The 24,058-nt window shown below is 40.0% G+C and overlaps 1 protein-coding gene across 1 annotated transcript; it reads right to left on the reverse strand.

Annotated features, from left to right (window-relative positions):
- Positions 1-696: 696 nt before the first annotated feature.
- LOC143731924 (uncharacterized) lies at positions 697-16,027 on the reverse strand. Its single transcript, XM_077222527.1, has 5 exons — positions 15,575-16,027; positions 7,563-7,739; positions 5,742-5,960; positions 2,271-2,484; positions 697-1,069 (listed from the first exon to the last, which is right to left on the reverse strand). The coding sequence occupies exons 1-5, from the start codon at positions 16,025-16,027 to the stop codon at positions 891-893; spliced, it is 1,242 nt and encodes a 413-aa protein (XP_077078642.1). The 3' UTR covers positions 697-890.
- Positions 16,028-24,058: the final 8,031 nt, after the last annotated feature.

Here is a 24,058-nt window from a genome sequence, read left to right on the forward strand (position 1 = left end):
ACTGTGCAAACAATAACATGGAGACAGAACTGCAAGCTTTGCTGATTTTGTTGTCCTATTTATCAGCTATTGTGCAGTTAAACTGCATTTTATAATACTGCAGCAAGAGGCGAGAACAATCGCCAACGGCTTACACTTGTACGCGCGTGCCCATTGTGCATGAATGGTCATGTGACATGCATTTTCGCTGTGAAGTGTGGACAGAGATCTTTTCTAAATCGCAGTGGAAATGTCAGTATGGACAAGGATCGTTTTCATTTTAAGACGCTGTGTTAAAGCAAAAATGCACTAGTGTAAACAGGGCCACGGGTAGAGAAGTGCTGTCAGCCGCCTTCAGTATGGCAGAGTCAGTAAAGACAGTAGAGGCAGATATCCTGGAAAAAGGCATCCCACTTATCTGTCGCTCACTTTAGCTCAGTGCTGTCCATGATGGATCTCTATGTATATAGTCAAGCTCAGACACCGGTCACTCCGAGGACGTTCCCCATAGTGTCAACACCAAGACACAGCATAGTTTCAGGGAATCGGGTTGCACACGCAAATTTCCATGAAATAAAAATATAAAAAAGGTATTTGTGACTTTTTATCTCACAGAAATGTGATATAAGCTTGCAGTTGTGAGAAAAAAAAAACATGTTTATTCAATTGTACGTTTATATATTTTATATTATTTCTCAGAAATGTCAAGAATGTGGGATAACAAGTCGCAATTACCTTTTTTATAACAAGCTTCCATCTTGCACCAGAAAAAAAATCACAAATTAAATACATAAATCTTGGTCACTCCAATATGCAGTGAATATTCATCATTCCCAAACGATCACAACACTGATCATTATAAGTAAGCATTATGTTTATAACTTCCCTCAAAACTCAAAACACACGCAAGGTCATTCAAACACGGCCGAGGCCAGTCCGCTCTTCCTGAAGGTCTCCGCCACGAGTCTGGAGTGCTGGATCTTGTCCGAGAGCGCCTCGAACACATCGTTCTGGTCCAGAGCCGTAGCGGTTCTGTAGATGAACATCCCCAGTGACTCCAGGCCTCGCATGCCCAGGTTCACACCGCAGCCTTACAGACATATTCATTATAGATTACAGAGAAATAGTGTCAAATATACAATCAGATATAATCTGAAAGGGAATATTACAATTAAAATAATATTTTGGCTTCATTGAAAATGTTTTAGCAGACATACAGAGCTACAGAAAAATATATACAGGTACTTTACTTTTATATATACTTTCTAATTCAATGTATTATTTTTATATTATTTTATTACTTTTTATTTTATTTTTTCAATACTATAGGTAACACAACTCAAAATCATTTCAACCCTGTAACAGTATCACTCAGTTTTTGTGTGCCTTGTATAAATCACATATTGTCACTTAGGCCTAAATATAAATTATATATATATATATATTAATAACCCATGTCATATTTCTGTCAAAAAATGTCTCTGGTTTGTGTCAACTCTGTTACATAAAAAATTAGTTGTGGAGTTGAAGATCAGTGCAAAAATCTAATAATGATGTTGGATTGCAAATAAAAGAGCATTAGATCACATTATAGTCAATATCCCAGTGCTTTCTGCCAAAAAATATATATATATATAATTAAATAAATGAATGCAACTGTAGTGTGCGGCGTTGCCATAATAGCCATTAGCATCTGCTCAGAGTTTTGTTTTGTGTGAAACATGATAGGGGATTAGGGATGAACATAAACTGTGTGAAATCAATTACACTGACACGTCGTTCCAGCCCGATTGTAAATTAAACTTTGCTAAATGCATTATTATTATTAACTAAATAAATATCACAGTATCAATTTTACATTTTTAAGGGGCAAATATCACATCATAACAGAGTTAAACAGAAAGTTCAGGAACAAATGGGCTACAAATTCTGCATTTTCTTAGAAAATGCACGTCACAATTGCTCCGGTCCTCCTTCCTCACACACACTCTGGATTACATTTCCCAGCATGCCTCCTGGTCTCGTCATTCATTAGACTTACCTCCATTATAAAAAATTAAGTATAGAAAACCCTTTAAAACAGGGTTTTAATTTTTTATTATAATTTTAAAAAGCTTATTCTTATTTTTTCTTATTTTATTTTTGCATTACAAAATGCAGGTACTATTTATTATTTTTATCGTTTAAGTGAGAAATAATTTGTAAATAAAGTAAGTTATAAATATGACTATCCATAAACAGAAAGGTAACTTCTTTGCATTGAGGCGATGCTGAAACGCTGCTGTTCTCACCGGTGTCGAAGTTCAGCACTCTCGCTGCTTCTCCTTCCACGGTCACGGCCACATTGTGTCCTTCGATGTAAGCGGCGCTGACGCGTCTGTAGGACAGCAGGATCTCGAACAGCTTGCGACTGCACTGCATGTGGTGCAGCGTGAGCTCACTCAGACGAGGCTCGATGTCAGTCTTGTACGCATTGAAGGACTGGTGGAAGATGTTCTTCATGATCTGAGTAAACACAGGAGAGTCATTACAGAGGTCAGGTGATTCGTTCAGTCTGTCCCTACATGCTTTATACTCCCTCCACACACACACACACACACACACACACTCACACACACACACACACACACACACACACTGCGGCTGTAACCAGGTAACAGCATGTGTCTCCGTGAATTACATATCCTCTGACGGCTGTGCCCTGAAACATCTTGTCTGTTTTCTTTTTCAACCACTCACATCTTTTTGTGCTATTTCTGTTCTTTCTTTTATGTTTCTGCTTTGTATTCATTAATGAAACTTTCCAAGTGAGTCAGAAGCAGAGCCAGAGTTTTGAAACTTCAGTCTGGCACTGATGGCTCAAGGTTTTGCTTGTTAGCCTCAGCTGGTTATTTTCATAACTAGCTGTATTTGTTTTATTGTGTGTGTTTTTAGGAGGGTTCAGTGGTTTTTGTACACCGATACTGGAATACAGTACTGCCACCACGGACCAATCAGAATCAAATATCAAGCAACATAACAAGCTGTTTTATACAGCTAAGAATAACTGGAAGAGGATGATACTGGAAGCCAGTTCAATTTACAAATTGCCGTGCTGCTCTTATGTTAAAAATAAGGTGGATATCTACAACCAGGGCTTTAAGAAAATTTACCAGCCATAAAAAAAAATGTTTTCAATCCATGAAATATTCAATCAAGTGCAATTAGTGACACAGACTGCAGCAGGAATAATAGGCTGGTGTCACTTTAAGAGCGAATGCGTGGATCTAATAAACTGATACACAAGTTTTATTTCTCAACTCTTTACGTTCAATTATGTTATAACTGACAGTGTTTACAATGATACTTGCCAAGACGGGCATTTTGAAAATTTAGCTGGAATAGATCTGTTCAAGCACAACAAGATGTGAAAGAGAGCTCAATTGCGCACTTTTTTGATTTCAATTGGCAAGGTTTAAAGTTTTGTGACGGGGCAGCACTGGCCTCAACTGTCCTGAGCGTCATTCACCTTTGTTCATGTTCGTACATCATTGCATTGCTAGAATTTAAAAAAATGTACCAGCCAAATTGTGATTGACAATCTCATACGCTCGCCAACACCGATTTTTACTCCCATTTGATGCTTGGTTAGTGTTAATTTTAGGCTCTGTTTACAACTTTTAATATAAGTATTTTGCGAACCTTTTACAACTATTTAGTTGGAGTGTGACGAGACACTTATTTCATGAGACGAGACACAAGATTGTGTTCACGAGAACCAGACGAGACTAGATTTTTGCACAGTATTTTAAGAAATCCTCAATGACAAAACTCATAATAAGGAGAGTTAGGCATCGTGTTACTACAGAATGTCTTCTTACTCTTTACTATAGTTTAATGTGTCCATATCTCTCATATTGTAATATTGTTTGGGCAAGCACTTTTCCTTTTCCTTTAACTTTTTTTTTACTATCCTTCAAAAAAACATGATCCTTCAGAAATGTTTTGTTAGGATTGCAACCCGATCAAATGCATATACTTCCTCTGCACCTTTATTTCAGAAACTTCAAGTTCTTACTATTTATGATATCAATATTTCTCAAATATGTGTTTTCATTTTATAAGATATATTCAAGTGAAGGTAACATTCCAGAGTAATTTAAGATGTATCTTAATTTAAATTCACAGGTTCACTTTCACGTAACTCGTCAACCTACAGATTTTCATCTTCCAAAATTTCTCACTTGTAGTGGTCAATACTCAATAAGATTTAGGGGTATTAAATTATGGAATGGTTTATCCCATCTAGCAAGAAAATGTTCATCTTTTATATATTATAAAAGATGAATAAAGGTTCCTGGACTTTTATGTTATTTCCTGTCTTGCTCCATGTTTTGCAGTTCCTTGTTAAGCTTAATGTTGATTGGGCTCCCCAGGTGTTTGTTATTAGCCACGCCCCCTTGTTATCTTGTTAAGCTTAATGTTGATTGGTCTCCCCAGGTGTTTGTTAAAAGCCACGCCCCTTGTTATCTTGTTAAGCTTAATGTTGATTGGGCTCCCCAGGTGTTTGTTATTAGCCACGCCCCCTTGTTATCTTGTTAAGCTTAATGTTGATTGGGCTCCCCAGGTGTTTGTTAAAAGCCACGCCCCTTGTTATCTTGTTAAGCTTAATGTTGATTGGTCTCCCCAGGTGTTTTATTAGCCACGCCCCCTTGTTATCTTGTTAAGCTTAATGTTGATTGGTCTCCCCAGGTGTTGGTTATTAGCCACGCCCCCTTATTATCTTGTTAAGCTTAATGTTGATTGGTCTCCCCAGGTGTTTGTTAAAAGCCACGCCCCTTGTTATCTTGTTAAGCTTAATGTTGATTGGGCTCCCCAGGTGTTTGTTATTAGCCACGCCCCCTTGTTATCTTGTTAAGCTTAATGTTGATTGGGCTCCCCAGGTGTTTGTTAAAAGCCACGCCCCTTGTTATCTTGTTAAGCTTAATGTTGATTGGTCTCCCCAGGTGTTTTATTAGCCACGCCCCCTTGTTATCTTGTTAAGCTTAATGTTGATTGGTCTCCCCAGGTGTTGGTTATTAGCCACGCCCCCTTATTATCTTGTTAAGCTTGTCTGCCTGTGTATATATAGCCCTTTGTTTCACTTGTTCTCTGTCAGTCACTGCATGGACATTCCCTGGTTTATTGTGTTTCCTCCTGTTCTTTATTCTTATTTGTTTTCAGTTAGTTTGTGTTCGCACTTTAATAAATCTAACCTGCAAGTGAATCCGCTTCTTTGCCTGTCTCAAATATTACAGTTGCTTTGTAATTGAGTCTTATATATTTTTCGTTGTTGTTGTTGTTCATGCATTTATGAGCCCTACAGGGTTTGTTTTTGGTATATATATTTTTTGGGGGGGGTTTCGATATATGTTGTAATTCATTTGATTCAGACATATACATTTATATATTTGTTATTGTAGTTTAGCTTTTTTTAATTCTAAAGTTTCTTTTTTTCCTTGTCGTTTAAGGGGAGGCTTTAAATAAGCCCTTTGGGGTTTTCTGCCTCTCCCTGCAGGGTATTTGGATTGTATTTTCTTGCACTTTTGTATATATTTAATATTTGTGCAAATAAAAATTAAACTCAAAAACTGACATTATTTCAGCTAGTAAGTCCGGCTGCGAAGGCCAAGCAGAACGGCCTTTTCATCTTTGGATGAACCTTTGAGAATGCATACAGCAGAATAACCTGAAGATGAAGTTTCCGAGTCAAACAGATGCATGCTGGGATGGCGATGCCTTACTGAAGAGTTGGCCGTGTGACGCAGGAAGTGCATCATCTTGGAGTCCGCCTCTGGAGTGCAGGCCAGAGCCATGCAGCGGTTCCGGAAGGTCCCGTAGATCTTCAGCTGGAAGCCGGGCTTGGCCGCGGACGGGCAGGAGCGCCGGTCCTTCACGGTGTCGATCCCGTACGCTGACAGGTCAAAGTACAAACCGTGAGCACGGATCTCTGGTGTGGGAACCTATACAACACAATCAGAACAAATCATTACTTTCTTACTTATGTATAATTAAAATTTCACTACACCTGGAACATATTTGTATATAAGTCATCCTTGATATATTTAAATATTTGTTACATTATTCATGCCCAATGATTGACAAATTCATTATTGCAGAGCAAAAAGATGAATTGCTTGTTCTATTTCCCATCTGGGTCAAAATTGGACATCTTTTAGTCTGATGAAATGAGGACAGGTCATTTGATTGGTCTAAACAGATTTTTAATGGGGGGCAAAAACTTCCGACAGGCACTATTTACTGAAACAGTTCAATAATGCTGGCAGGAGCATCAGTACAGCACGACCCAGCCGGGTCTGGCCTTCAAGAGCTTCTCATTTAACACATATACGCTCACTACTGAATGGATCATGGATCTATTTTCAATATTTGAATCAAAATTTTGTTAAATGTTGAATCAACATTAAATGTTGTTTCAAAGTTTGTTTTAACATTACCTCAACCACATATTAACATTGAAGCTATAGGTTGCATGTCTGCAAGGATGGCCTGTTTAATTCTTCATGTTTTTTACACATGCACAGCCTTTCAAAGTATACTTCATTTGATAGTGTGCACAAACACAGAAGCTCAACACATGCACACTAGGAATTTTTTTATTTTTTTCCAGTGTCTTTTCTTCCCTGTTGTGGCATATATCCATGTGAAACACTTCTGGAACACGAACAAATGCTTGATTTTGCCTGTGGGGAATTGATTGGATGGTTGTGGTTTGCAATTGGTGGATCTCATGTGAGTGACAGGTTATAGCCCCGCCCTCGTCGTCAGAGAAGAGAAGAGCACATGAATAAATCATTTATAATAAACACTGCAATGTTCCAAAAAAACAAGAATTGCCGGTTTTGATTTCATGAACATTAAGCCTCATAGAGAGAGATAAAAATGGCCATGAAAATCATGGTCAATGGTCATGAATCCTCAGTATCCAAAGCCAAGTTTCCGTTGCACTAGTTAGACTGAAACCCTGCTTATCTCTGAACCTTATCAAGGTTGCTAAAGCTTGTTTGATGAATTACTGTATACATAACACAGACTAACAAAACAGCCCATCAGGGGACGCGAGCTGACCTGGGTTATCTGCATTAGCTAAACCTTCTTTACCATCTGTTCAAACACAACGGCCATTAACTAAAGCGATAGAGAGAGAAAATCAATTATACAAACCATCATTCTAAACCTGTGTAAAAAACAATCCAATTACAGACCGAATCACCGAAACATGTGCAGTTAATGCTGTAGGCTGGCAGCTTCTCTCTGGATCACCTGCATCACCGCTGGCAGAAATAGACTCTATTATTATTCATAATGGCTTAATTTCCTCACCAGTATTCATAAAGTGAATCAGCCCAGTAGGACCCTGGTGACCTCATGAACACAGACCATTAGACTAACATTCATATTCAAGAACACAACGAGAGATTTCTGAGGATAGCAGCCTGAGAAGTGGTAATACATGCTAATTTTAACATGAAAATGCTACTTTGTGAGATGACATTTAAAGGCCGTGCATGTGAGCGTGTTTCAGAAGACTGTGTGTGGCTCACCTGTCTCTGGTCCAGTCTCTCTATGGTGGCATTGGCCCCGTAAGCGTGGCACGACTCGACGATGTAATCGGTGCTGATGCCCAGCACAGAGCAGGAGTCTCCGCACGAGCCGTCAGCGACCACGATCACCCGAGGCCATTCTGCCCTGGACATCTTCCTTAGGTACTCCTCACTAAACTACAGCGCAGAAACACACACACACACACACACACACACACACACAGTGTTCTAATCAGATCCCAGAACTAACGCCTCTGAAGAGTCGTAGTTTTAAAGCAGACCTATTATGCCCCCTTTTTACAATATGTAATATAAGTCTCAGTTCTCCCCATAATGTGTCTGTGAAGTTTCATTTTTGAGTGGAAGAAAAACATGCTGTTTTTGTGCATGTATCTTTAAATGTAAATAAACTGCTTCTCCTTTCCAGAAGAGGGCGGCGCCTTTACAGCTCGTGCCTCGAGTTACTCTGCCATAAACTAAAACATCTGTTTGGTTTTGATTATCATCTCTATCGCAGCCACGCTCACGTGACATTGCAGTTCTTCATCATCATGAAAGTTTATTATCAGCATGTGTTTTAAAGTCATATCAGTCTAAACTTCTGATATATGGTTTTCTGAGTGCACACATCCGCAGCATTCGCACAGAAAGCCGGATGTCAGTCAGACGCAGCGTCCTGTGAGTATTAAACTAAGTTCTCGTTCAAATCTTAGGCCCTGTCCCAAATGGCGCACTTCATGTGGACTTTCGGTCTCGTGGACTTAAATTGCGCGTGCTCGCTGAGTCTACGGTTCCGTATGCCGTCCCATTCATCATGTAAACGCTCTGAAGTGTGTGTGCTCAGCAGCGCCCCCTTGTATCCTTGAAGCATGGATGCAGACTCACACACTTTAACTACCCAGGAATCCTTGCGAAAGGCCAATCAGACAACAGATATGAGGAGATTTCTCTCACGGACAATTGTTAACATGGCTGAGAATAAAATATTTAAGTATCATTACGGTTTTTCTGACCTAGGGGTACATTTTACCAGTTATTACTTACAGTTTATACAAACATTATGCTCATCGACCATTGGTTGATGTCTCGAACATAGGCTAATAATAGCGCGCTGAATAATACGATCGCGTTATGATTCATTAAATAAATAGAACGAATGAATATTTAAACTTGTAAATTCATCTGAAAGTCACGCACATTTTTATTATGAGCTAAAATTGTAATCTTAGTTCAAATGGAACATAATGTATTATTATGTACAATACATCATTTAAATAAGCATGCATCTATTGTCTAATGCCCAGGTGTCATACATACACAATATCAACATATAGAACTGTAAAAGCAGGCTGTGTTGACATGGAGATAAGATTTGGGAACAGAAAAGAAATCCTGTTCTCGATCAATGCTAAATAGTATAATATTTGTATATGATATTTGTGATTGTTATCTAATATAGTAGACTGATGAAATGACCTTTCAGTTTATTCGGCTCCGTATGGACAGGGATAAGGCTTTCACAGGCATACATTTTTCACATCAACAATGGTCAGCATATTTCCCCGAACCTGCAGCTCCTGTCCATAACAACAACCAGACCGTTGTCCTATTTCCGGCGTGACTACCGAGTCTGTCCCATAAATACCTCTCAATGCCCCTCGTGGACTCACGCCAAGGGCCCTATAGGTCTGCACTACATGACGTCACCAAAGTGTGGACCTGAGGAAGTCCACAAGTCCGGAGAGTGCCATTTGGGACAGGGCCTTATTGTGCTTAAACTGTCGAAAACACACAAAGGGCACATAAACACAGTCGGTTGTGTCTCTGAACGTAAACAGCAGGGAAAAAATTGCATGTGTATATTAGATATGTGTGTTAAAGTGACAGAAGCGTAAAACACAGTACCTACTCCTGTATATGCTGTAAATATGAATCAAACAGCAAAAGAAAAACAGAAAATCACTCACTGCTCTTGACTGAATAACTTTAGTAGCTTTAATAAGAATACATTCCTTACTTGAATGCTGCTGTTAAATGTGTACTCACACTGTCGACACACATTTATGTTCAAACACCATGTAAAAGTGAATTTTGCATAATAGGTCCCCTTTAACTGAAAAACAAACATTCACCGCACACAGTGTAATCTTAAACGTGCAATTCTTAAACGAATGACTCTGATGAACCAGTTCTTTTAAGTAAATTAAAATCATACAGCATGATCAGTACAGTCTGACTCGCCAGAGAATGACTCTGAACCAGTTGTTTTAAAGGAATCAAAACACAGCCGTTAGAGAGATTTCTGAATAAATGCCTCTCATGTGTCTCTTTAGTGATTCAGAAACATACACCACAATGAGTAGAGTCTGATTCCCAAATCTATGACTCTTTTATCTGGGTCTTCTTAGTGAATCAAAACATACAGTATGTTCAATAAAGCCAGATTTGTGAACTAATGACTCTTATTAGCCAATTCTTCCCAGCAATTAATAAAACAAACAGTGTGACCAGTTTAATCAGTTTCCAGACCAAATTACTCTAAAGAGTCATTTAATGTTTTAAATGAAACATTCAAAGTGAACACGCAGTGCAGTCCGACTCTAAGTGAATCAAAAACATACATCACAGCACTACAGTCCGATTACAGAAAAAATGACTCTGAACCAGTTTTTTCTATTGAATCAAAACAGTGCATCCAGTAGTCAAGATATCCATATGAATGACTCTTATGATAAATCAAAACGATCAACACACACAGTGTACTTCAGTTCCTGAACTAATGGCTCTTAGGAACCAATTATTTTTTATCAAATGCATGCAACTGGACCAGTGTTGCCTGATTAGTAAATCTATAAGACATTTGTATTTAAAAATACACATTAGTTTTGTTGTAGTAAGCTGTATTTTATAAAATGTTATTTTTCGTCGTTGAGCATTTTTATCTGAGATATAGTTATGATCAACTATTGGATTGGATTCATGCCTTTCTGCCATAAAGACGAAACGTAAGAAGAGTGATTGCCATCACTATAACAGTAGACTTCTCCTCAACAGCGCGTGTGTTTAGACAGTGTAAGAGCATCAGTGGTTGATCTGACAGACACAGCGACAGCTAAAGACTCGGTTTCTCATCGATGTTTGTTCTCCTCGGAGCAGCAGGACGGTTTTGTTAAACCAGACCGACAGCTTGTCACCCAGAATAACTGTAAATGAATTGAAACTCAAGGCTGGATTGGTTTATTGGATGTGAGCTCATCTAGATACATCAGAGACGTGGCATAAATAGACCAGCTTGAGAGTCCGAGGCCAGAGAAATCCTTTACTCAAACTGGAGCTCGTCCCTCACTGTAAAATCATATTACATGTGAAATACACACAATAGGCAACAAGAAACACAAAGCTAGTGTGTTGCACGTTCATCATGACGGATGTTTGATTCACTGAGGGGCATCCAGTTATAATTTTTGAAATAAAAGTGGTTATTTTGTACTTTTAATTAGATTACAAGTAAAAAAAATAACATAAATGAATAAATAAAAGAAAAATCTTGAAAAGTTGAGAATTTAAAGGGTTAGTTCACCCAAAAAGTCACAAACTCTTTCACCTTCATGTCGTTCCAAACCCACAAGACTTTGGTTAATCTTCAAAACACAAATTAAGATATTTTGAATGAATATTTTTTAACTCTTTCCCCACCACTGATGTAATTTTCTGCTCTCCGTGTTTTAGGGGGCGCTATTACTCATCTTCTCAAAGAGTACAGAAGCTCATGTGTGCGTCACACACTAGATCAAACCTCGTTGGTTGCCACATCACGCACACTTTTGAGCTTCAATGTTTATCATATGATGTGATGTATGATGTCATATGCAAGTGCATTGCATTGTGGGATACAGTTTTCTGTGTAGTGCAGTGGTTCTCAACTCCAGTCCTCGGGACCCGCTGCTCTGCACATTTTGTATGTCTCTCTTATCTGACACACTCAGTTCAGATTAAGGAGTCTCTCCTAACGAGCTGGTGATCTGAATCAGGTGTGTTAAATAAGGATGTAGATCTAGTGCATTAAAGTGAGCACTTTTGTCAAAGGTTTTGATCACTGCATGCTTCATGCTGCATATGAGATAGTGTCTAGTATAGTATGCTAGAATGACACTTCAGTATCTCAGGCAGAATAAATACCAATGATAATGATTTTCTCCAAAAGAATCTTTGCTTCAGTGACAAATAGCTGGTCCCTCGGTCAATATAAGAGTCCCAAAGAAACCCGTCTCGACTGGAAATGAGTTGCCTTCAGCATGCAGCAACCCAGAAAAGAACGAGCACTTTATAGCAAACGATAAAGCACTGTTGGCCTTGACAAAAGCAAAAGATAAAGCAAAAAGAGAATGGTCAATGGTTTATCCGGCAGCTTTATTAATGCCTGTTAAACATGATCACCTCTTCATTATATGACAGACACATGACAGTTAGTTAGTTGGCACTGTGTTTAATGAACAAACGTTCTAATTTCCTCCGTGATGATGGAAATTAATTGTTTTACTCCTGAGGCAAAATCTGCTCTACATAAACCTCTGAGTTTAGACCTGAGAGCAGAAAACATGTTTCCGTGTGAACATGTGAAGGTAATTTTTCTGCAGCTCTTTGGTGAAGGAAAAGCATCTCTGAGCAAAATAAGCAAATCAACTTCAGATATATGACGTGGTTAATAAGGACAATTTTCAGCTGGCTATGATTAAACTGCAACTTGATCCTACAGAACTAGTAAATTACAGGCCGACTTCGAATCTACCTTTTCTGTCAAAGAGACTAGAAAAGGCAGTTTCTTCACAACTATGTTCCTTTTTAAAGAAATGGTCTCTGTAAGAATTTTCAGTCAGGATTTAGAAACAGCTCTCATTAAGCTGCGTTCACACTACACGCGACCAAGCGACACGATACCATTCATTTTCAATGGTGAGCGGGCGACTTCCGGCGACACGCGCGGTCGCAGACCGTTGGCTACCGGATGGGGCGTGTCTGGCGACGCGACAAAGTTGAGATCTGTTTAACTTTATGCAAATTAAGAGCGACTTTCGGAAGCGACGACAAATAGGCGCATGATCCTTCTCCACATCATTGGATGTCATTCATAAAGGCAAGCAGTAGTGGGAACGCCCACTAGCGACCTCATCGCCAGCCACTGGCGACATGCAGCAACAAAGTCGCTTGTAGTGTGAACGGGGCTTTAGAGTCACAAATGATTTGCTCTTATCATCCGATCGTGGCTGTATCTCTCTATTAGTGTTACTTGATCTTAGTGCTGCATTTGACACTATCGACCACAACATTCTTTTAAATAGACTCGAAAATTATGTTGGCATTAGTGGAATTGCATTAGCATGGTTTAAATCATACTTATCTGACCGTTATCAGTTTGTAGCAGTAAATGAAGAGATGTCTTTTTGATCAGAAGTTCAGTATGGCGTACCACAAGGCTCAGTACTAGGACCGCTGCTGTTCACTCTGTACATGCTACCCACACACACACACACACACACTCTGTACATGCTACCCTTAGGAGATATCATTAGGAAGCATGGCATTAGTTTTCACTGTTATGCTGACGATACTCAGCTCTATATTTCTTCAAGCCCTGACGAAACTTACCAATCCACAAAATTAACGGCATGCAAAACTGGATGACTAGTAATTTCCTACTACTTAATTCTGAAAAAACAGAGATTCTAATTATTGGACAAAAAACTTCCGCACGTAATAACCTAGAATACCGTCTAACACTTGATGGCTGCTCTGTTAAGTCTTCGTCGTCAGTTAGGAACCTGGGTGTGCTCTTTGATACCAATCTTTCATTTGAAAGTCTAGTATCTGTAAAACTGCATTTTTCCATCTTAAAAATATATCTAAATTACGTCATATGCTCTCAATGACAATTGCAGAACAATTGGTTCATGCGTTCATGACATCAAGGCTAGATTATTGTAATGCTCTACTGGGTGGTTGCCCTGCACGTTTAATACAGACGTGATGCGGCTTAACAGAACCAGGAAGTGTGACCATATTAGCCCGGTTCTTTCAACACTGCATTGGCTCCCTATTAAACATTGTATAAATTTTAAATTAACATTAAAATTACATTCCTATTATTCAAATCAGTTAAATGATTATTAGGCTGCATAAATTATGTCAGTCGGAAACGGGAACACTTCCTATAACACATGATGTACTCGCTACATCATAAAAAGAATGGCATCTACTAATGTCAGTCTTTCTGTTTATTCCGAGGTTTACTGTAATCAGCCGTATCCGGGCCGTATCCAGATCAGATGGAGGACCTGTGCCTGGACACGACCACAACGCATCCCTGAAGTGTCAGCAGAGCTTGTGTCAACTAGACTCTCTCCTGTGAAGAACTCATCGACACGACAGCCATCAGCACTGATCCTCAACAAACTCGTCCCCATACGCGTGTGATGACCAGATGAACTGCATAATATAATGTTCTGATCCAATCTGACCTCTAATGCTGCCTGAATCATAATCATACACTGTTGGTTCGTTGGTCAGAGGAGGACTGGCCCCCCGACTGAGCCTGGGTTCTCCCAAGGTTTTTTTTCTCCATTCTGTCACTGAGGTATTTTGGTTCCTCGCCACTGTCGCCTTTTTAGCCTTTCTTTGCCTTTGTCGCCATTGGATTTTGGCTTTCTTAGTTGGGGACATTTATTTTTATATTTAACAATATTATTACAATTTCCTGTTATCTCTGTAAAGCTGCTTTGAAACAATCTGCATTGTAAAAAGCCCTATATATATATATATATATATATATATATATAATTTGACTTGACTTGACAGTGGCATCATCGGCTATTTATTCATGTCAGTTTTAGGTGACAAATAAGACATGGAACCATTTATGTCAAATGTGCATGTCAAAGATAATTAATTGGTAAAACTTTTTAAAAAATCGTAGAATTTACAGGTTTGTGTAGAGAAAACCAATCAAAAAACTATTTTATTTAATGACTCTAAATGTCAATGGAGTAATAAGAAATAACGGTAACACTTTACAATAAGGTTCATTAGTTAACATTAGTTAATGTATTACTAACATGAACTAACAATGAGCAGTAAAATGAACTAACATTTGTTACAGTATTTATTAATCTTTGTTCATGTTAGTTAATAAAAATACAGCTGTTCATTGTTCATGTTAGTTCACAGTGCATTAACTAATGTTAACAAATACAACTTTGATTTTAAAAATGTATTAGTAAATGTTACAAAATAATATTAATTAAGATTAATAAATGCTGAAGTATTGTTCATAGTTCATGTTAAAGGTGGGGTATGTGATTCTCTTTTTTGTCAATTTTTTCAAAATAACTTGAAATCCTATTCCTAACCCGCTTACAGCCACTGAGTTAGAAGCACTGAAATGAAAATTAAGCAATTTAATCATCTGTGGAACAGGCAGGACTCGAAAAACTCCAGCCAATCATTTCCAAGACCACTTAGAATCATTGGACAGTAAATTCGTCAATCAAACGGTCGTACCACAAACCCCCCCCCCCCCCATCGTATTCATCATCCTCATCATCAAAAACTTTTTCAAATATACTTTAAGGTAAAAAAAGAAAATACCTTTGGACTAATATCAAAAATTTCTGAATAATGCATATCATTATGTTTAACCATTTGACAGCATGAAATATAAAGCAGGTTTGTGTCTTGTCTTAGGTAGTTTAGCTGCTCATTATGATTCAAGGTTGATAATCCATTAGATGGAAACCAGCAACATGTTCAGAAACCAGCTAGACCAGCTTCCCCAGTGTGATCAGGTGAGAGCTGGTCTAGCATTGACTACTAGCAAACAACATTATCCCAAATCACAGCTACCAGCTGTAAATGCATCATAATGTAATTATGAATAGGTCAGGACACGTGTGTGACTAAAATAAGCAGGTGCTAACTTTACCAAGAAGTTCTGATTGTTTTGCGAGAAACGCACGAACCTTTGTTCCCAAATGGACTTCGACGCCCCCCTTCTGCTTGTTCTGCTCCAGGATGCTCAGCAGATACTCCTGAAACACCCCGATCTTGGTGAAGAAGTGCTCGTTGTGCCAGCAGCCCTCCATGTTGTCGAAGTCCACGCCGAGGTCCAGGAGGAAGCGCACGCTGCGCGGGTCCAGCGCGATCTGCTGCGGTCTACAGAGCAACGCGCTCCGGTAGCGCGCGTCCAGCAGCGTCAGCTTCAGCACCTTCCCAGAGCGGACAGCGACCAGCGCCGCGGTGAGCCCGACCGGACCCGCGCCCACGACCAGCACCGAGACCCGCGCGCGCCACACGCGGAGCCCGGCCAGGCTCAGCTTCAGCAGCGCGTACACGAGCACTGCGAGCCCGGTGCCGAGCGCCGTGTCGAGCGCCAGAGTCCAGTACTGGTGATCCGCGGGGTTCTCCGCGCTCATTCCTCGAGCAGATGAAGACTAGACAACGCGCCTCACTGGTGGAGGAGATCTGCCACGGTACATGTGAACACTGAACGTCTCTCTCTCTCTCTCTCTCTCTCTCTCTCTCTCTCTCTCTCTCTCTCTCTCTCTCTCTCTCTCTCTCTCTCTCTCTCTCTCTTTCTTTCTCTCTCTCTCCCTCTCTCTCTCTCTCTACCTCTCCCTATCTCTCTCTACCTCTCCCTATCTCTCTCTACCTCTACCTCTTTCTCTCTCTCTCTACCTCTCCCTCTCTCTCTCTCTACCTCTCTCTCTCTCTCTACCTCTCCCTCTCTCTCTCTCTACCTCTCCCTCTCTCTCTCTCTCTCTCTACCTCTCTCTCTACCTCTCTCTCTCTACCTCTCTACCTCTCCCTCTCTCTCTCTCTACCTCTCTCTCTCTCTCTCTCTCTACCTCTCCCTCTCTCTCTCTCTCTCTCTCTCTCTCTCTACCTCTCCCTCTCTCTCTCTCTCTACCTCTCCCTCCCTCTCTCTCTCTCTCTCTCTACCTCTACCTCTTTCTCTCTCTCTCTACCTCTCCCTCTCTCTCTCTACCTCTCCCTCTCTCTCTCTCTCTACCTCTCCCTCTCTCTCTCTCTCTCTACCTCTCCCTCTCCCTCTCTCTCTCTCACTCACTCTCACTCTCTAATTTCCTTCTTCAGAAGAAGAAATCAGAGGACAGATGCACGTCGTTTTCTTTTCTACGCGCACTGCAGTTCATTGTGTCTGCCTGTGAGAATTATACAAAGTTTAAGGTAATTCAGCATTTTAAAAGAACTTTTGTTGTAAACGCGATTTGCCATAAAGCCCAATTAGTCATAGGCTCCCTCAATAATTTCTGTTGTGAGTAAAATATCTGTGGGAAATATTTGAAAATAATTAAAAGGGACAGTTCACCTGAACATGAAAATTCTGTCACTGTTTACTGTATACCTGTTTCCTTCTAAACCTGTATGACTAACTTTATTTGGCAGAATACATAAGAATACTGAATAATTTTAGTATAGACCAAAAAACACTTTTTACTGTCAATTTTCCAAAAGTATTCATCACTGTTATTTGTCCTCATAACAGAGTTTAAATTTTAGATTTATTCACAATTGATGTGTCACCATTATGTTCTGTTTGGAAGGAGACCGTCACCAGGTGTCTGGAGAGCATCGCGCCCCGATCCACAGCCAGACCCAGAGCCCGTTTCGTCACGTGACCCCGGCAGACCGAGCGGCACCACCCGCCGTGACAAGCGAGCCCAGGCCCGAGAATAAGAGCACAGAGCTGGCCATCGCCCTGGAAGAAGTGCCCCAGCGTGGATCTGACCGGGGTGTGAGCCCGAGATACCAGCGGCAGAGGAAACTGAGACGGAGGACTGGCTGATATATTTCGATGAGGAATTGTCAACTCCCACCCGATATCTGCATCATCTGTATTACTCAAAGAGAACGTTGAGAACTGGGAACTTTTTTTTGCTCTATCCTGTGTGAACCGTGTCATGACCTTTGTCTTCTCAAGTCTAGTTTCATCGGCAGCGCCACAGAGCTCAGCCAGTCCTCCAGTCCCATCGCTGCTGGGTGGATGCAGCCCTGCGCCGTGTCTGGGGAGTCCCTGCATGAGCAACCCCCAGCAGCGCCTGTCCGGGAGGATCCTCCGGCTCCGGCCTCGGATCTCTTCACTTCATCTCGGCCCTCGACCTGTCGGCTCCATCTTAGCTCCTCCCACCTTCGGCTCCACCAGAGACCCTCGTCCCACCGGCTCCTCCTTGGTCAGTTGTCTCACCACTTCCACCACTTCGGCTGTAGCCGGTTGCTCCGTCCCGTCGGCATCGCCTCTGTCCTCGCTCACGCCGTCGCTGCCCCAGCCCTCGGGTAATCTGGCTCCACCGACGACGCCCGACGCTGCGACATCACCTGGGTCTCCTGCACCAGCGATGTCCCTCAGCTCCCACGACCGTCGATCTGTGCCAGTGAATCCACCGGCTCTGTTTCCATCGGTCGTCCCCCAGATGCCATCAGTCACCTTAACACCATCTTGGCTCCTCCCTCCTTCGACTCCGCCATGGACTGTCCGGGTCTGTGCCATCAGCCAACAACCATCGTCGCCGCCAGGGCATCGTCGTCCTCCCGTCTCCATCCGTCCGTGTCGTCTGCCTCTAACCATCCCTTCTCTTCTTCCCCCAGAACATCTATATATATATATATATAATCGAAATTGAAAATTATATATTTTTTTGCATTTTTCATAACAATAAATCTTACATTTTACAACTTAAAAAAAAAAGAGAGAGAGAGACCAATCTGAAGTCTGTGCTCCAAAGCATTCAAGATTTATGACATTTTAAGTGTAAATTTCATTTTCAGGTCTATGCTCAAAAATGGAATAAATGGATTATAACTACTGCATAAATATAATTTAGTACCATAAAATCCATTAAAAATATTAAATAAAAAAACATTATCAAACTAAAATATAGTACATTAATTTCATTGAAAAATTTTTTTGACCGAAACACGAACATTACAAAGAGGTTAAAACGGATAGTTCTGGTCCTTGATTCTGATTGGTTGAGCCATGTGTCCGCAGCCATTATAAATTACTCTACATACATACACCTGGGAAATATTAAAAGAAAAATTCTTATAACTGTTTTATAAAAGCAATAAGCCTGTGAGCTGTGCTAAATTCACTGTAAACCACGGCTTCACGGGCGTACTGCTTTATTATATCACTCCCTAAATACAATCTCATAAGCATCAACGCTGGTGGTAATGGAACAGCATAACAGGGTGGAGCAGAAAATGAGGAACAAACATCAATTCTGCATTTTCACATAAAATGTCTAAAGCGCTTTAGGGAAAACTACACATGAAGCATGATATTTAAAATTCAATTAAGCTAATTTTAGAATGAATTTCTTTTTCACATTTCATATGCAGTAGACACTTAAACTCTAATGGTGGTGAATGAGGACATGGAATTTGGCAAATATTCCATGTAAAAATAGCATTCATGTGTTATTTTAACATTTATTCTGCATTAGACACTACACAGAATTTATTACAGAGTTTAGTACGCCGTTAATAACACAGCACAGAAATGACTGCATTTCTTGACAATGTCCCAACAGATAAATCTTTCACAAAACAAAAGAAAAAAACATATTGAATCAATAACATGCAAAAAGAATACACACATTATCCAGTACAGCTTTACTTGCAGTCCCAATATTATCAGCCTCTTCCACAGTATTTTCATGGCGAGATGTTGCTGGGTCTCTGGTTTTTGTAACATCTGCCCACTGAAGGTTATTTTTAGAGTTAGTTCGCCGTATTCGAGATGTGATGTTATTTCCAGCTTTTATTGATTCTCGAGAGCTAAAACTGTCAAGACGATGAAACCCAGTCTCGAAGATTAAACTGTATAAATTACTCCTCTACCTTCCAAGCCTCCATCATAAACTGTGTATTGCATTCTGCAGAGTTTACAGCAGTGCCGTGTTGTAAATTGCATATTTAACAGTGGAAAATGTCTGTAATAGTCATAAACGGCAAATGCATCAATGACAGTCCCTGTAAGGCAGTGGTCCTCAACCTTTTAGACACGTGTAGTGTTACTCTGGTACTTCTGCAGTCAGTGAAATAAAATATACTGATTCATTTTATGATTCCAAAACATTAAAGAACTATTATTCAGTTGCAACAACAGTTGTTAAGGGCGCAAATTAATCAAATAAATGCCAGTTTATGCTCTTTTTGGTGGGTGGGTGGGAATAAAAAAAGTAATTGTGACTTTTTTTTCTTTGTAAGAATATGCAAAATGGGACTCAATTGGTTACTCACTGTATGGGAAGTTTTCTGTGCGCAAACATGTGTAACGCCTGTGTGTCAGTATATTGGATCCATGCATTCAGTCTTAAAGTGACAGCAGCCTGCTGAATATATTCCTCATTATAGTCCATTTTCTTGTGAAAAACACAATTAGTGCTCTTGACTGAATCACTTTTGTTTAATTTATACAGTGAAGACTATGAAGTGTTCTTTTACATTTAATTACTTTAATACATTTCTGTATCAATTGAGATTGAAAGACCTTTGTATTTCTCTCAGACTATTAAAAACAATCAAGAAAACCCAAGACATCTATTTAAAACTATAAACAGACTCTTTCAAGTTAATGCTGCTACTACCATGCCTGCTTCTCAGCCGCTGTGTAATTCTTTTCTTCATTTATTCAATTCAAAAATGGATAGTGTTCATAAACAAATCTCTGTCTCATGTGTTTCTACTCTTTCATTCCATTGTCCACCTGGGTTCACTGGTACATTTCTAACAAATTTTCCTTTTCTTGATACCCTGACTCTTAAAAGGGAGGTATCAAGCATTAAAGCTTCCACTTGCTTGCTTGATCCTCTTCCCACATGCCTATTTAAATCTTGCTTTGATGTCCTGTGTCCAGTTGTCCACAGTATAATGAACGACTCTTTGCAGACTGGGGTTGTACCAGCAGCATTAAAGATTGCTGCGGTAACTCCAATACCAAAAAAAGAGAATGTTGCCCTGGATTATTTTAATAATTATCGTCCTATTTCAAACCTCCGTTTCTGGCAAAAATACTTGAGCGTATTGTTGCCTCTCATTTGTGTAACCATCTCACAAGTAATAACCTCTTTGAACCACTTCAGTCAGGATTCCGTAAGTTTAATAGCACTGAGACGGCTCTGGTTAAAGTCACCAATGATCTGTTGATGGCTTCTGACTCTGGTGCAACTTCTATTCTCATTCTTTTAGATTTAAGAGCCGCTTTTGACACTGTTGATCACAGTCTAATGCATACACCTCTTGAGAGAGTGTCTGGTGTGTCGGGGACAGCTTTGAAGTGGTTTACTGTAGGTCCTACTTTGCTGACCGTTCCCAGTTCATCTCAATGGGTGACCATAGGTCTGAGATTAGCTCTGTTCTCACTGGTGTTCCCCAGGGGTCAGTTCTGGGCCCTTTACTTTTTAACATCTATCTATCATCTCTTGGCTATCTCTTGAGATCGCTCGGCCTCCATTATCATTTCTATACCGACGATACGCAAATTTATATACACTCAAAATCAGATGAGCGCTCCAACGTTGATTTTCTTTCTGGCTCTATTACTGAAATAAAAACCTGGATGAGTAATAATTTCCTGTGTTTGAAGAGTGATTAAACGGAAGTTATACTCATTGGTTCTCGTCATCAAACTTCCAAAGTTGGTTCTCTGTCTTTGACTCTTGATGGCTCTGTTTTGGGTATCCAGAGTAAAATGAGGAACCTTGGAGTTATTTTTGATGTTAATCTTTCATTTGATTCTTTCATTCAGAGTACTGTTAAAACATCTTTTTTCCATCTTAGAAACATCGCTAGATTGCGGCCAATGTTAACTTTTCCCGTAGCTCAAAAGCTGATAAATTCCTTGGTCGTCTCTCAGATAGACTATTGTAACGCTCTTTTAGCCAGTGTTTCTAAATCTATACTACACAAGCTTCAACGTGTACAAAATTCTGTTGCTAGGATCTTAACTGGGTCCAGAATATGCAACTATATCACTCCGGTTTTGGAATCCTTGCATTGGCTCCCAGTTAGGGTCCGAGTCGATTTTAAGATTATGATGCTTACATATAAGTCTTTGCACGGTCTGGCTCGTAATTATCTAGCTGAACTGTTACACCCCTACACTCCGAATCGCAGATTGCGCTCCTCACAATCGAGCATGCTGGTAGTTCCTAAAACTCGCTTAAAGTCTATGGGTGACAGGGCTTTTTCCTTCTATGCACCTGTCCTTTGAAATTCTCTGCCTCTTGGACTTAGGGAAGCCCAAACTTATGCCATTTTTAAAGGTCAACTTAAAACATACTCTTTTAAACTTGCATTTACCTGTTGATGTGTTTGCTTTTAACTATTGTCTATTGTGTGTACAGCGCTTCGACAAGCTGCTTTTAAAGGCGCTTTATAAAATAAAGGTTATTATTATTATTGTTATCAGAAAATTGAGAATTTTCACTGGTATCAAAATTTTGGTGTCATAACTGCCTGTTTTTGTTCATGGCTGGTAAAAAAATATTTATGGCTGGAAAATTTTCTTTAGTCACGTCCATTTACAGGTGTGACAATAAATTAGTTTTAGGCCCTGAATATATATTTATCATTTCAAACAACCATGACCACATTTTCATGACAAAATCTTGGATAAAAACAGGTGATCTAAGTCATTTTTCTGAACTGGTTCGCCCTGAGTATGAATTCTTTATGAATTCTTTAATACTCCTCGGTTAAGGACTTGTGACTGTTTTTAAAAATAGTTAACACTGTTGCCCACTTCCACTAGTTAGGAAGTCCTTGGAATTCATCTAACCTCTTCATACCCTGTTTTATTTTTTTACTGTCCACCCTCATCCGACAACTTTTTTAAACGAGTTTGCAGACTTTCTGGGGTATGCAGTGAGATATGACCATATTTTAATGCTTGGTGATTTTAATATTCATGTATGCTCTTCTGCTAACACCCTAGCCAAGTAGTCTTTATACGTATTGTCTTCTTCAAATGTTATTCAGTGGGTGAACGGCCCTACACATTGTTATGGCCAAACACTCGACTTAAAGGGTTAGTTCACCCAAAAATGAAAATGATGTCATTAATGACTCACCGTCATGTCGTTCCAAGCCCGTAAGACCTCCGTTCATCTTCGGAACACAGTTTAAGATATTTTAGATTCAGTCCGAGAGCTTTTTGTCCCTCCATTGAAAATCTATGTGCGGTATACTGTCCTTGTCCAGAAAGGCAATAAAGACATCATCAAAGTAGTCCAGACCTCAGTGGGTTAGTTATTATTTAGGGTTAATTTTTTGAATCATCGAAAATACATTTTGTTCCAAAAATAACAAAAACGACGACTTGATTCACCATTGTATTCTCTTCCGGTTCTGTTGGGGATCCGCGTTCACGAAGCCAGTGACGCTGCTGACGTAAGACGCTGCTGACGTGTTATCTGGTGCGTCCGTGTATTCAGGTTCAAATAAATATGTCTGGTTAAAAAAAATGCAAGTCTTCCCCTGTGTCGAGATCCTTAGACATGTTTGCAAAGATTGCTTGGTTTACAGCGTGCGTCTCCCTCAGACTGTAAACGAAGCTCGGGCGCAACAGATAACACATCAGCTCGTCTTACGTCAGCGGACTCATGAAAGCGGATTGACAACAGAACCGGAAGAGAATACAATGCTGAATAAAGTCGTCGTTTTGTTATTTTTGGAACAAAATGTATTTTCCATGCTTCAAAAAATTCTAACTAACCCACTGAGGTCACGTGGACTACTTTGATGATGTCTTTATTGCCTTTCTGGACAAGGACAGTACACCGCACATAGATTTTCAGTGGAGGGACAAAAAGCTCTCGGACTGAATCTAAAATATCTTAAACTGTGTTCCGAAGATGAACGGAGGTCTTACGGGCTTGGAACGACATGAGGGCGAGTCATTAATGACATAATTTTCATTTTTGGATGAACTAACCCTTTAATACTGTCGTATGGTCTGTCCGTGGCTGACACTGAAATTTGTGATATTCCAGTCTCCGATTAGGCGATCACAGACCAGTGCTCTTTTCAGCATTTCTTCCAGATCCACCCAGAACTATCACCACAAGCACATTGCTCTCGCATCTTAAAGGTACAATATGTAGGAATTTTGCAGTAAAGTATCCAAAAACCACTAGGTCAATGTATATATTTTGTTTAGTTGATTACTTTGTAAAATTTGTAAATCGTGAGAAAATAGCGATTTTAAACCAAGGAAATGGGACGTGTGAGCAGGGGTGAGGAGTCGCCAGTCAATGGCTTCATATCCGTGTTAGCCTCGGTTTCCGCCAGGTTTGACCTCGTACTGCCATAGTAACCATGGCGACAGACGTTGACAACTGGCCCGTTATACCTAGCAGGACGCTCACTCTGTTGTGGTTTTGTTCAAACATTTTGGATCATGGCAAGCAGACTTTGAGACA

This window comes from Siphateles boraxobius, unplaced genomic scaffold, assembly GCF_051911475.1.
Source record: "Siphateles boraxobius isolate OS27281-9 unplaced genomic scaffold, OSU_SipBor_1 88, whole genome shotgun sequence".
NCBI classification, from domain to species: Eukaryota; Metazoa; Chordata; class Actinopteri; order Cypriniformes; family Leuciscidae; genus Siphateles; species Siphateles boraxobius.

Coding starts and splice junctions, on each gene's coding strand:
- LOC143731924 (XM_077222527.1), bottom strand. CDS start 16,027: ATGAGCGCGGAGAACCCCGCGGATCACCAGTACTGGACTCTGGCGCTC. Junction 5,961..7,562: donor AGAGACTGGACCAGAGACAG/GTGAGCCACACA, acceptor TGTGTTGTATAG/GTTCCCACACCAGAGATCCG. Junction 2,485..5,741: donor GTCACACGGCCAACTCTTCA/GTAAGGCATCGC, acceptor GTGTTTACTCAG/ATCATGAAGAACATCTTCCA.